This window comes from Falco cherrug, chromosome 13 (genome assembly GCF_023634085.1).
Source record: "Falco cherrug isolate bFalChe1 chromosome 13, bFalChe1.pri, whole genome shotgun sequence".
Taxonomy (NCBI): Eukaryota; Metazoa; Chordata; class Aves; order Falconiformes; family Falconidae; genus Falco; species Falco cherrug.
The window spans coordinates 21970018-21983629 of record NC_073709.1 but is presented as its reverse complement, the minus strand read 5'-3'; the positions used below and the strand labels follow the sequence as shown (position 1 = coordinate 21983629).

The 13612-nt window shown below is 42.2% G+C and overlaps 1 protein-coding gene across 2 annotated transcripts; it reads right to left on the bottom strand.

The window, feature by feature from the left end:
• Nucleotides 1-314: 314 nt before the first annotated feature.
• Nucleotides 315-9411, bottom strand: LOC102047792 (cytochrome c oxidase subunit 7A-related protein, mitochondrial). 2 transcript variants are annotated; one of them, XM_055725914.1, is made up of 3 exons: nt 9124-9411; nt 2076-2207; nt 315-1199 (listed from the first exon to the last, which is right to left on the bottom strand). In XM_055725914.1, the coding sequence occupies exons 1-3, from the start codon at nt 9193-9195 to the stop codon at nt 1056-1058; spliced, it is 348 nt and encodes a 115-aa protein (XP_055581889.1). In that variant the 5' UTR covers nt 9196-9411; the 3' UTR covers nt 315-1055. The 2 variants fall into 2 exon arrangements, with proteins under 2 accessions (XP_055581889.1, XP_055581890.1); XM_055725915.1 differs by lacking the exon at nt 2076-2207 and having other exon boundaries at nt 9124-9347.
• Between the last annotated feature and the right edge of the window lie 4201 nt (nt 9412-13612).

The following is a 13612-nucleotide window of genomic DNA, read 5'->3' as shown; positions in this document are numbered from 1 at the left end:
TTGTGAAAACTTGTGTGAAACTTGCTGTTCAAGGCTATGGTATCACAAGGGAAGGAGAATAAAGGGGTTTATTGGCTTCTCTCTCTTTCACTCACACAGCAAAGGAAATGTGTGTGTTTACATAAATAGGTGAGTGCATACACTGAAAATAGTATGCAGCTGAATTATGACAGTGATCTGTTTCACCAAAAATTATATTTAAACACCCAATGAGTTCTGAGAGAGGCTTTTAAGAGGATTACCATCTCAAAAAGATTACAGTAAGCTGAATCAGTCGCCTAGTTTAAGATCTGCAAGTTTAACTTAAACAGAAGTGTACCAATATGTTTATTTCACTACCAGGCCAGCTAAAGTGATCTGAAACTTTCAAGACTTGCCTGTTTTATCACTCATGTAGTTATCTTTATTGCACAGTAAGATACTTTGACAATTAAAAGTCCAAACACTGGTAAAACTGACACCCCGATACTGGTGCACTCTGCTGCACACAGTGATGTTAACGCTATGGAATAAATCCACCTTAAATGCTCCAAGGAGAAAAGCCCTTTGCCCTACCATCAGAGGTACAAATATCTGAGAATATTACCAGCATTTAGAAAAGTTCCACTGCCACATGCTTATGTAAAATGAGCTGTGTATGACAGAAACAGGCTTCCAGTATGTTATAATGATTAAACTATTTGCTTTTATTGTTTGGAAAACCAGCAGCATCCTCCCACTAAGGAATGTGGAGCATAGCCCACAAAGTGCTGTCCTCTCTCTAACATTGTGTAAGCTGGGGAAGGGAAGGAAGGAAAAGCTCTAACTTTCTCCAACTGTTCATACGCTCCTGCAAGACAACAGAGGCAAAGCTACAACCATATGTTAAAATGATGTCTTTAAGTCTGTTTATATTGATTTCTAGAATGCATAAGGCAACCAATTTAAAAACATTTTCTCCAAGAAATTCGATCTGAATAATGAACCCTGTATAATCACAGAATTAAAGCAAGTGCAGAGAGATATATGCAGGAGGTCCTCCAGAGAAGTCACGAGTCCCATGAGTTGTGGTTCATTCATTTTTGGTTTCTTGGTTGTGAGGCCATGTACAGCGCTACTAGACAGTAGATAGTCCCGCCTATTGTTAGAGCCATAGTGGTCCGATAAAGCAGCTTATCTGGAACTCCTCGTTTCAGGTGTACTGGCAGTCCATCTGCTTTCTGTGGGAAAAGTTTAAAAAGAAAACAAACAAAAAAAAGAAATGAACAGGCATACCAAGGTCATAAGGAACAAGCTACCTCAGGTAAATTAAGGGACTTCCATGACAAACAGGCTATCTACAATCGAGTGTATTACGTTTTTCATTTAGCAAGACAAATGCAAAAGCAAGTTAATTTTATTAGCCAAAGCTGTTAAGTGCAGACAGAAAGAATGTATCTTAAAATATTTCTAAAGAGGACCTGGATGGGAAGTGTCACTAACAAAAGAACGTGAAAAGATATGTATAAAAAATTATTCACCAAGTCAGACTGACACATTCCAAATGCAAGTGGCATGTAAGAGAGAAAAGGGAACATTATATAAAGTACATTCTTGATCATTTTTTTTAACAATGCTTAACTAATTTGCTTTACAAAAAGTCCTAGTATGCTTAGAAATCATATAGCTAACAAACTGGCTTTGAAAACTTTACTGTGCTCTTATGCTGCATAATAAGCAGCTTTAGCAATATTCAGTTATTATACACAAACCAGTAATGATCTGCTTTGCTCCTCCAGATCTGCTTCAAGGCATACACTTAGATTCCCAGACAGAAAGTGTTCCAATAGCCAAATAATACAATAAGCATCTTCTGAAGCCAGTAAACAGACAATGTTACTAGACTTTCCACTTTCTGTATTCATCTCCTATACAAGGCACATATACCTTCTAGTATAGTACAAGTATACAGGTTATACTGTACTTGATGCTTTCTTAACTAGACTTTGTGAAATTTTGGTATTGCAGAATGACAAAGGTAGTCAGCCACATTAAAATAAGGAAAGATATGTCCCGCTGTGCAGTTTTCTTTAAGTTACTCTCAAAGTTGTCATTACCTGAAAAAGTTTCTGTAGGTCTGGCACCTTGTTTTTACCCAAGAAAGAATCAGTTGCTGGTAAATCTGAAGCAAGTTTAGTTGTCCCAAAAATCAGAGCTGGGGATTCAGTGGAAACTATTGGTTTGAGTCCCTGCACAAATAAAGATTAAAATATCAAGGTATATAACACTTGCAAATGTACCAATTGTCGTGTTAGGCAGGCACACTGCCAGTCATTACAAGGATACATTACAAAGAGTATTTATCTGGTATGAAGACCTGTGACAATGAGCTAAAGACACATTGCTGGACCACTCATTTCTCAGTTATAACTTCGGGTCAGGGCTTAGGGAGGAAAAGAGAAGCTTCCTTTCTGATTTCTTCATGACATAAATTCATAGCTATTATAAGTTTCCTATGCTGGTACTTGGTCCAAATTGCTGTTTGTTTTTTCACACACAGTCAGACTACCCAGGACTCTATTTGAGCAGTAGGATTAGAAGTAGGGAATCACTGATGCTTGGGTCAGTGAGGAGACTTCAATGAACTCTTCCTTCTGAATGTTGCAAGCTGTAGCCATAAATAACTGGGCCTTATGTAATTTGGGTGTACAGTTTGAGGAGGAAAAAACCGTAAAAGGTTAAGACCAGTTGTTTCATACAAAAATAGTAACTGGTACTCAAGAACACTCCAGAACCCCTGATGTGGTGGATATTTTATGCAGGTGTAACTACACCCTATAATTCACATGCTGCTGCAACTTTCCACACCTCAATGTACCTACTCCCCATGAGCAGCCTAACAACTTCCTTTCAATTCAGACAGCTGTACTCTACATTTGCCATGACGAAAACCTACATAATCCAGTTCTATGGATAAGATTAAGTGCACAAAGTCACAGCCATCATGAAGAGGCCTCCTCGACTTTATTATTATAGTTAGATTTACCAGTTATTCCCAGACACATGGCAGTAATGTCTTACATTATGGCTCCTGAAACAGCTGTATTTATTTTCCTAAGAGAAAATAAAAAGCATTGTACAAGTAGGTTAATGCAACAGGTTTTCATTACAAACAGAAGCAGGAATTGCTCTCCGTGGGTCAAGTTAAGGCTGCACTGAAATTCTAGTTTCCGTTCAAAGGACTAGTTGATGCATTTTGTACTTAAGAGAACTGCCTGAACTGGAAGCAGACTGGTGCTGTTAGTCTCTTATGCCTGCCACAGACCAGACATGTTTTTTTCCATATGTAAATTCTCTAAATTTTCTGCTACAATAGGCACCTTCAACAGAAAGACCAGATTTCTCAACATCCCCAAACAGCCTATGGAATGGACATCAGAGCTCCATCCTGAAGACGTGGGTCCAACTTCCCACTTTTCTGGTGCCTAAATGAATGTTAGAATCCTTTTGTAACCTTACTGGTTATATTTTAAAAGACAACAGCCAAAACTGGATTCTCTGACACATTCAGCAACTAGTGCCTTCCTCTGAACAGGCTTGCACAGAAGGTAGGTACCACATTATTTAAGATTACGCAGTTCTGGTCACACCAGTAAGAAGGAAGCATCTAGGAAACCATTATTAGTCAGAGGAAGTTACTGGCTATATATTCGAGGCAAAGTACCAACTACGTCAAAATACTTGAAGAAAGCAATTTTGGACTAGTACTCTTGTCTATAAGAACTTTATTAGATTTGTCTTTAAAAGGTTGGTGATTTGTTAGAAAGAACTACAGAACAGATGTTTATACCAAATGTGCAGGTGACTTTTTCTCCAAAATGTTTCTTGCCTTCTTGATTGTTAGTATCACAACAATGTGCATCTTTCATCTTCCTTTAAGACTGCACTTCTGAATCTCACTTTTGCCTTCCTGAGGGCTCAATTTTTTGAGGAGCACTCTTTGAGATCACTTCAACATTTACTAGATAACTGCAATTCCTGCTTGTTGTGATCATGTCGACTTTATTTCATGAGCTATCTGTAGTGTATAAAAACTTCAAATACTGAGAACTGGAGTAAGCTGCAACCTACTTCAAACCGTTCTGTGACAAAGGGTACTTCTGTCATCATTCCTAAAATCACAAATAGGGGGCTCAAAAAGTGGTCAGCAACCCCTACCATTTGTTATTAATATATATTATATATAATATATTTGTTACTGGATGCAAGACACACCTGTGGATTACTACTAGAATAGTGAAATCCATCTAAGTTTTTCAGGCTTTAGAAAACATTCTTGTTCAGGTAGTTGTAAGATCCCCTTCTGTTGGAGCACTAGGAGATTCAGACCTGTCTCAAGTGACTAACTTCATCATGAAATCAAATGGAACAATTCCAGAAAACTCATATAATCATCAGTGTGCTGCTGTAAATTACTTCCAAAGCAGTGCGGTGCCAATTAATATCACATAGCAATTTAAATAAAAATCATTGATATGGTTCATTGGCTTCAGGAAAGAGTACAGAAAAACACATGCTGCAGAAGAGAGAAAGTTCAGTTTGACCAACACAGACACTGCATTAAACAGGGTTCCCCACACCAACACAAAATTCCACTTGAATTCCACCTATGAATTGTGAATCCTGTGGTCAGCTAGGTAAACTAGGGAAAAGTTCATATAGTTGTCTTCATGTGACAGCATTTGAAACTGGTACCACTGTTTGTACTTTAAAGATAAGCCAACTCTCCGAATTAAATAGCTTTTATTGTATTTGTGATGGTTACTGCAGTCATTATCCTCTTAAATAATGAGTAGTAGTCTTTAATCTATTTGACTGCTTACCTGCACTAGCTGAGAAAGCTCCCATTTATTCAAACAGGCTAAATTGTTCATTCTACTTTACATAACTTTGTTAAATGCAAAATTAAGTCTTCTAAGAATGCTAAGACTGAGATGGAAAGAACAATACAGGTTTCAAACAAAGAGGTGTTTTTTGTTAGTATAAACTGTTAGTTGTGTTACTGTCAGCAAAAGAATTTCTGAAATACATTCTGACTGGTATTTTGCAAGCCCACAGTAAGCTTAAACCTGCATCAGAACAATACTCCATTGGGAAGCATCAGAATGTAACAGTACAGAATAGAGTGAACTATATAATATACCGTATATTTGACCAAGCACAGTTTGCATTGCGGTATGTCTTCATTTTTCCAGAAACATCAAAATGATTAGAAGCATAAAAAGCAAACCATTGTACATGCAGAGCTATGGTTTTCTTAAATACAGCAATTAAATCAGTAAGAAAACATTTACTTAATTTTGGACTTAACATCTACTTACCACGTGATTTCCTTCATATTTTAATCTCTATTTATTGCAAACAATTTTAGCAGTCTGATGTGTCTGAATGTGTCACCTGGGACTAGAGTCAAACTAAAACAATTCTACCAAAAAGCCGGCCTAAGATTGTAAAAAGGGATGAAAGGGAACTTTTTAAAATGCAGCTATTCTGTTGCATAGCAGATTTGTGTGCCACAGTTGAGGACTGAGCCATGTGAATGGTGAGCCAGAAATGAAAGATAGAGTTTCTTTCATCAGTAGAAAAAATATCACATTTATAAAGTGAGACAGTATTCTTCAGGCTTTATGTGAAATGCTCCTGCTTGGATACAACCTCACCTTCTCAATTATATTCTCTCAAACATTGGGATTTAATGTTTCAGTGATGACATTGAAATAAAATACAATGCCCAATGATGACCTAAGAAGAAATCACTACAATATTCTAGAAGAAAACTATTTCTATTCTTCGACATTCTTTACTGCTTTGCAGAGCACAGAAGTGAGATCTATCTAGACTTTTTTTTATCTGCAATGATACCTATATGTGAAGCTAGTTTTGCACAGACCCTTTATGAACCAATTTAGATAAGTACAGCATTTTAATCTAGATGTCAATAATTCAGAATTTATCGTGTCTTTCTGATCTAGTGCAATATTCATAAATACCTAACGTTAACAGAACGGAATGTGGGCTAACAGAGAATTCTGCCACTTTAATCCCTAAAAAATAAAGATGTACTTAAAATGGGATGGCTGGTATAATGTAATGGAGCTTACCGAACCAAAAGGTAAGCAATATTCCACAACTTGACCTCTGGAGCCCAAGAGTGTTGTCTTTAGGACCTTACTCCAGGTGGTTATCAGAGCTTTCTGTATTTCTGTGTTAGGGCTTTTCTCTTCGGATCCTAAAAAGGGTGCATTATTTGCAGCAAAATAGTCATAATGACTTAGAGACTAATACAGTGTTCTAAGCCATACTCTTCCAGAAAGGAGGTACTTTACTGCTTGAGCTTGAAGTACCCCCACCCCCAATGGTAACCCTAGCCTTTGCTTTCCTCTACACAACTGAAGCATCAATTAATCTTTATTCTTTGAATACAACTTTGTGCAGAAGAGGTAAGAAGTGTCCCAAACACTGCAATAGCGGCAAGAGTATTTTCTAGCACAAATGCCTGTTGGACGTACTTTTAATGAACAGACATGCTTTTAGACTGGAATATATTATTTATTTCTCTCTCTTCCATGTATCCCTACCCCTCCTGTAACTATCCAGGAAGCCTTCCAAAACATGATGGGGAAAGGCGAAGATAAAAATCTTCTTGGGACAGAAATTGCTATAACAGAAAGTGTCACTGGTACCTCAATGTTTACTTAAGTTCATAGGGTAATTCAGGATCGAAGGGCCCTCTAAGTGCTTTTTAGTCCAGACTGAGGTGAGACCAGGTTGTTATGGGGTTTGTGTGGTCTAGCTTTGAAAGCCTCCAAGGATCGAGGCTGCACAATCTCTCTGGGTACCCGTTCCACTGCCTGACCTCACCATGAAAATGTCTTTCCTTACATCCAGTTTGAACCTTGCTTGTTGCAGCTTTTGCCTGGTATCTTCTGCCCTCCCACCATGCCCCATTGTGCAGAGAGCCTCGCTACATCATCTTGATAACCTCCCTGTAGGTGCTGGCTGGCTGGTCTTTGGTCTGCACCTGCCCCCCTCTCCCTCTCTTCTCCAGGTAGAACAAGCCCCATTTCCTAATGCTCTCCTCACAGGGCAAGTGCTCCAGCCCCCCTAAACATCTTGGTGACCTCAGCTGCACTTACTCCAGTTTTGATCAAGAACATTCCCATACTGGGGGGGCTTCACAATTGGATGCAGTACCTAGATGTGATCTAATGAGTGCTGAGTAGAGGGAGAGAGTCACTTTCTTTAATCTACTGGCTATGCATATAGTAATACAGCCCAGGATGCTGTTTGGCCACCTTTATGGGAAGGTCATGCTACTGGCTTACATCCAGCTTGCTGTCCGCCAGTACCTCCAGGGTCTCTACCACAGAGCTTTTCAGCTTGTATCCCTGCCAGGGGCTCTTCCTTCCCACGTGCACAACTGCCTTTTTGTCCTCATGGACATTTGTAGTGTTCCTGTCGGCCCATTCCTCAACTCTAGACAGGTCCTTGTGAATGGCAACTCTACTTCAATCATTTTTGGAGCCACTGCCTGATGTCTTCTGTGAACTTTACAAGAGTGCACTCTGTTGCCTGCTCCAGGTAATTGGCAACGTCCTGCAGTATTCCATTTCCTATGAGCATCCTGGCAGAATATGGCCCATTAACCACTATGCCATGCCTGATCATCCAGTTCTCTCAACTCTTCTGTCTATCCATCTAAACTATAACATCTTAACTTTAAAAAAAAATAGTATTTTTTTTTGGCTTTGTAGTTGTTCTGGACCCCTTGAAACAATTTGAGATTTTACAGAAGCTCAGTACAGTGTTCTTGCTTGCGGAAGACAACTGAATTTTCCAAGTAAAACTTGCATAGTCAAGGATATCCAGGAAAGCAGAACTGTAAAGTATGCTGCTAACAAATCAGGCTAAGAAAGAGTGAAATAGAATTGTTTGTGTACCACAACAATACACGTTAGTCTACAAGAATGTGGTTTCTTTCAGTTACCTTTTATTGAATTAGTCATAAAAAAACAAACCATAATCTGGATTTCACTTCTGTGTGTACACATGTATTTTCTTAAAGTGTCAAGTTACATCAGATATGTTTGCTCTTTGGAAGGCTGACTTTTAAAAACCAGTTCCTTCAATTGTTAACCTCCAGATTGTTTTGGGGTGTTTTTATTACTAAACTGTAAGAACTTCAGTTTTACAAAGTTTACCCAAAAACCTGAACACAGTATAGCAACCATGCTGCATTTGTGCCACGACAAAATTGCATTACAAGTCTTCCTAGTATTACTTAGGAATCTATGTTGAAATACATAGAAGCAAACAAGTTTTGTGTTTTCACCAATATGCAGCTCTTCAGTGTCTTGAAATGGCTGATGTAATCAGGATCCATTCCCCTCTCCTTCACCTCCCCTCTATTGCTACAGAATTAACTATGTACTTTTAACTACAGCATGGTAAGTATAAGCCTATTTAATGCAAGCGTTAATCGTGCATACACTTAGTATGTCAGCATTGCACTGAGGAAAGACTGTTCTGCATTTACACTTCCATAGATGCGCGTCCTCTCTAATATGGGGTTTAATGCTTTCAACAATTACGTTTTTTGCATGTACAGAGAAGAAAGGGGGACTAGCTGCAGAGCTGTCCGCATTTGCCAGCTACGGTTTTAAACCCCCACCAGCCACCGTTTCTAGCTCCAGGGCAGTCCCGCACGATGGAAGCGTCCTAGCTCCCTGCCACAACACCCCGTCCCTCCCCAGGCTGCCTCAAGAGGCACAACGAGGAGTCCCGTCCTGCCCAAGGTCACACGACCGGCCGGGACGCACCGTGGCTGCGCGGGGGGGGCGGGGCGCGGCAGACCCCTCCCCGGCGAAACAAACGCCGCCAGCCGCCGGAGCCCCCCCGGCGGAGGCCTGTGCCGGGGCGAGCCGGCCCCAGCGGCCTCCGCCCGGCAGCCCGCGCTCGCCCGGCCCGCCAAGCCCAGCTGCCCGCGGCCGGGGCTCCCCGAGGGGCGGCGGGCCCGGCTCACGCGGCGGCTCCGGGGGCTGAGTGGCGCAGCGCGGGGAAGGGGACGGCGAAGGTCACGGCCGCGCCGGGCGGCGGCCCCGTTACCTGGGGGTTGTAGGCGGCGGACGCTGCTGCCCCGACCAGCCGCTGCGTGAAGCCGTTGAACTTGTAATACATGGTGGGGGGCCACCGGCGCGCGCGCTCCCCACGGCCCACCGGCTGCGACGGCTGGCGCGGAAGGACCCCAACCGCCCCGCTGCGACGCCTTGACGTGCGAGGGCCCGCCGGCTCGGGCAGCCCAGGCGCGAACGCCTGCGAGCGGGGAGCGGGGTAAAACAAATATCCGCCGACACGGAGGAGTCGTTACTAGAGCAGCGGGAGCGCCCCTCTCCCTCCAGCGCCCGCCGCCCTCACGGCCAGGCTGGCGGCTGTTTTCAGTCAGGCGACGCGTTGGGCGCCCAACGGGCCGGGCCGCAGTGCGCGTGCGCGCCCTTGCCCGCCGAAGGGCAACGGTAGCGGCACGCGGGCTGGCGGCAGGGGGCGGGGCGGGGTTGCCCTCAGCCAATCAGCGCTCCGAGGCGCAGGGCGGGGCGGTATGGGGCGGCGGGGGCCGCCGGGCGCGGTGGAGGGCGGTGACGCGCGGGGCAGAAGGGGGCGGGCGGGGCGGCGCGGCCCGGCTCTCCGCTCCGGAGGGCGGGTGGCCCCGGCCCCTCTCCGGCCCGCCTTGCCGCTCCTTGCCGCCGCGGAGGTGGTCGCGGGCGGGCGGGCGGCCTGTGCGCCTTCCGCGGCTTGGCCCGGGCTAGCTAGAGCGCGAGGCAGCGCTGGCGGCTTGTTCCAGGCGTTTGTTTTCTAATAGACGCTAAAAAGGGGCAGCAGTGTTTTATGTTTTCTGAAGCTTAATCTCTGTGTCCCCAGCCTGTCAAGCGATTCCCTTCTCTCCGACTGTCTTTCGGGAAACGTATGAAATCTGTGATTTGTTTCACACGGGCATTCGCCAGACGAAGTCGGCGCCTTGAGCGGGGGGGATGCGCTATTTGCTGTGAACTGGCTCTCCCTGAGAAGCCCAGCGGCCCCGAGGCTGGATGCCCAACACTGTTACAGCTCAGGGTCCTGTAGCACCGGTGTGGCCCGGTGTGCCCTGGGGCGTGGTGGTGGGGCACAATGTGCCTTGGGGTGCAGGCAACCGCCAGCTGAGTTTGCCTTGTTAATAATCCAGAGCATCCCGCTATCACCCGCCCGACAGTGCAGTTTCATAGTTTTGAGTTCCCTGTGAATTGCCTGCTGTTGGACTGAGCCCTTGTTAGAAAAGGATTGTTTGTTGGTAATACTTAATAATTAGTGACCGCAGCACTTAAGAGCATTGCCAATCAGGAGTCTCACATATGGTTTTGCAGATATGCTTGCTATAAAAATACCTGTGGCCATGCACCAAGTGAAAACTATTAAAAAATATTTTGCTTATAAATTGAGGGAAGATCTATTCATAAGAGATGTTTTAGTAAAATACCCATATAAAAATACATATGATGATGTCTGTATCTACCTGTGTAATGCCTTCTACTTAGTTTTTAGAATTTGAGTTTTGTGGCAGCAAAATGGAGCCTTGAGTCTTCTTGGATTTACTCCCTTCTGAACAGACATGTCCTATACAGAATGACTGCTCAGTAACGAGGGAAGCCCCTGTGAGCCCTGCATGTCCATTTACTTGTGAGAGCAGGGCTATGAACCAGAAGCGTAGGTCCTTGCTACCCCAGTTCTTACCTGTGCTTGTTGCCCTGGAGGCATGTTTTCTTCTTGGTGAGACTTCAATTCCACAAACTTTGTCTCTGCTCTCCTCTCATGGAGAGAACCAGCTGGATGCTCCATACACAATACCCTGAGTTGATGTTCTGACTCTGTTAGGAACATTAACTGGGGAAGGTCTGTTATTTGCTCAGTAAGTAGGAAATTTATGGAAATATTTTGTAAATGTTACAGGAAGAATTCTGAAATCCCTGTAGCTTTCGAGATGAGGCAGCATTAATGAACTGGAACATGAGCTGCGTAATTGATGGTAGAAAAGAATTTGCTGATCAGGATTCTACATATTTCTGAGAAAACTAAACAAGAAGTTATGTTTGATTACAAATCTGCCTGTAATGGAGCAGAAGACCTTGAAGTTGGGGTCTTCTTTTAGAGTGGCATGGTGTGAATCATGGCTAGGTTTGTGTAGTAACAGTCCTGACCTACTGAAATCCATGGGATCTGGTTTGTATTATAACTGCTCAGGAACCTTCCCTGGGCATATCTGCCTGCAGATGTGCTATAGCTCCCGTCCAGCTATTTCAACATTTGCCAGAAGAAATAGGTTTGCCTGGCAACCTCACTTACTAAGGTTGTTTTCTGTCTTGCTCTTCTACCTTTTTTTTTTTCCCCAGTATTAATACAGGTTACAATCCCAGAGGAGCACAGGGTTTGTGGTAGGTTATGCATGGAGATAGCACCACCGTATAACTAGTTCTTGCTCCATTGATGCTCTTGAATTAAGTTTTTGAAAAGTCATTCAATATTGACTGAAAGCTGCAGAAAGGAAGAGTTCATGCCCTGGAGCTCCGAGGAGGCTGTGAAAAATGTACAAATTTATCCCCTTTTTCATTTAATCAATTTAAGTCATGATGCTTAGAAGTAAGCTGTGAAACTTTGGTGATGCAAGCTGTTGAAATAAAACCTAAGTGTTGTCTCTCTCTTGTTTTAGCTCACAAAATTGAAGATGGGGAATTGTTTACCTTGCAAGAGAGATGCATGGGAGGATGACATGAATAAAATTACAGTTACATATGAAGCTTCTGCTGTTGTTCTTGTAACACAAGAGCATGGGGACATTCCGCAAAAAGGAAAGTAAAGGATAGCATGAAGTCTTTCCTTTAAAGGAAGAAACTTGTTTTTGCTTTAGGCTTTTGGTCCGTCTTTTGCTTTAGTCTCTAGACTTTTGCCAAGACTGCTTTGCTTATCAGACTTTCTGACATAATGGGTAGTTAGACGGTAAAACTCACTGCCATGGGAAGTAATTTGAGCAAAATGAGGCCACTTACACTAATAGGGTTCAAAGACTGGGCATCCTTGTGGACCATGAAGCTATGTACAGTTAATTTAAACAAAGTGTCCTTGAAGGAAAAGACTTCCTGCATTGGACTTTAAGCTGAGCTCTGACTCTTAGACACTGAGACAAGTAATTTATGGGGTCTGGCAGTTCTACATCTGGCCTGTTAGGGATTTTATTATCTTCCTCAGTATTGTGGTATGGGCAGCAGCAAAAGACAATGATATCCTATAGGCTACACTGTAGTTTATTGCATTTTTTTTCTTGATTTTTAAGGTAACTAATTTCATACATGCAAGTTTGTTTATCATGGTTCGTTCCTGGAATAGCACTGAGATTATGCTTCCAAGATGAGTAGATTTCTCAAAGTGAATGAATGAAGCAGAGTATCATGAGCTTATTCTGCTTTGTTGTTGTTGTGATTTTTGTGTATTTATTTTCTTTTTGAGGATAAAATAATAAAAACCCAAGACCTTATTCTGTTGCTTAATGAACAAAACCTTAATATGCTGATCATTATTTCAGCACAGATGTCTGTAACTGAAATTCTGTCAATCTGCCCATGCAGCTCTGTTCTTGAATTGCTGAGAACAACCGTGTGGGTGGATTTAGAACATGAAATTGCTGTGTGCACTTATGTTTTGTTTATGCAGTACTCGTTTTTAAGAGTACTGGATTGGATTTGCTTAATATTTGCTTTATGTGTCTCTGTGTGTGTGTATACATAACATATACAAACCCCCAAACTAGAAGATGACCACCAAGCGTAAGCTCTATTAATGCAAGAAACTCTGACATTGTAAACATGTTCCATTTGAATCATGTTATCAGATGAAATAAAGAAATTAAGTCTGCACAGAATAAGGCAGTAGTTGCTTCTAAAAGCTGTACCTGATTTTATTGGTGCTTTATTGCCCATATGTACTGAATACAGCACAGATGACTCTTGGAAATAGGCTACTATTTTCAACTAAGAGATTTCTCTTTGATAGACAACAATACTGAAAATTAATGAAAATAGGTTTTAATTTTTAAATTGTTCATACAGTTACAATATTAATATAAATTTAACCAAAATTCTTACTGTGTCTTTTTCATAGCAAAATTCTTGGTTTTTTTTCTGAGGGAGATGGAATTAAAGAGGCAGCCATTTATGTCTTCTTTGTGAATTTAGGAATAATTCCGTATTTCACTTCTGTTTCCTGCGCACTTCTTTGTTTTGTCATAAGGCTTCTACATGTGAAATACTTGATAGTAATAGTTACTTAATAGCAATTTTGGCAATAAGGGTGTTGTGTTGACTTTAGTATGATGGGAATCAGGAATCTGTTCAAAGGTGCTGAATTTTATTTGGGGGTATCTACCTTTTGTTACATATGTACAGTATTCTTTCCTGGTTCCCAGGCAGAACTTGTCTGAGAAAGTGAATTAAGGGATTGAAAACTTAATGATATAATTATCGTAAAGCCTAGTGACTTTATAATGCTTCTGGGGCAATAAGCTTTTTGTAGACTG

Bases quoted from the DNA above. Each gene is read 5' to 3' on its own strand.
- LOC102047792 (XM_055725914.1), bottom strand. From the start codon at position 9,195: ATGTATTACAAGTTCAACGGCTTCACGCAGCGGCTGGTCGGGGCAGCA. The intron at 2,208-9,123 runs GTAACGGGGCCG...TTATTTGTGCAG, and splicing joins CCGCCGCCTACAACCCCCAG to GGACTCAAACCAATAGTTTC. The intron at 1,200-2,075 runs GTAATGACAACT...CTTTTCCCACAG, and splicing joins ACCTACAGAAACTTTTTCAG to AAAGCAGATGGACTGCCAGT.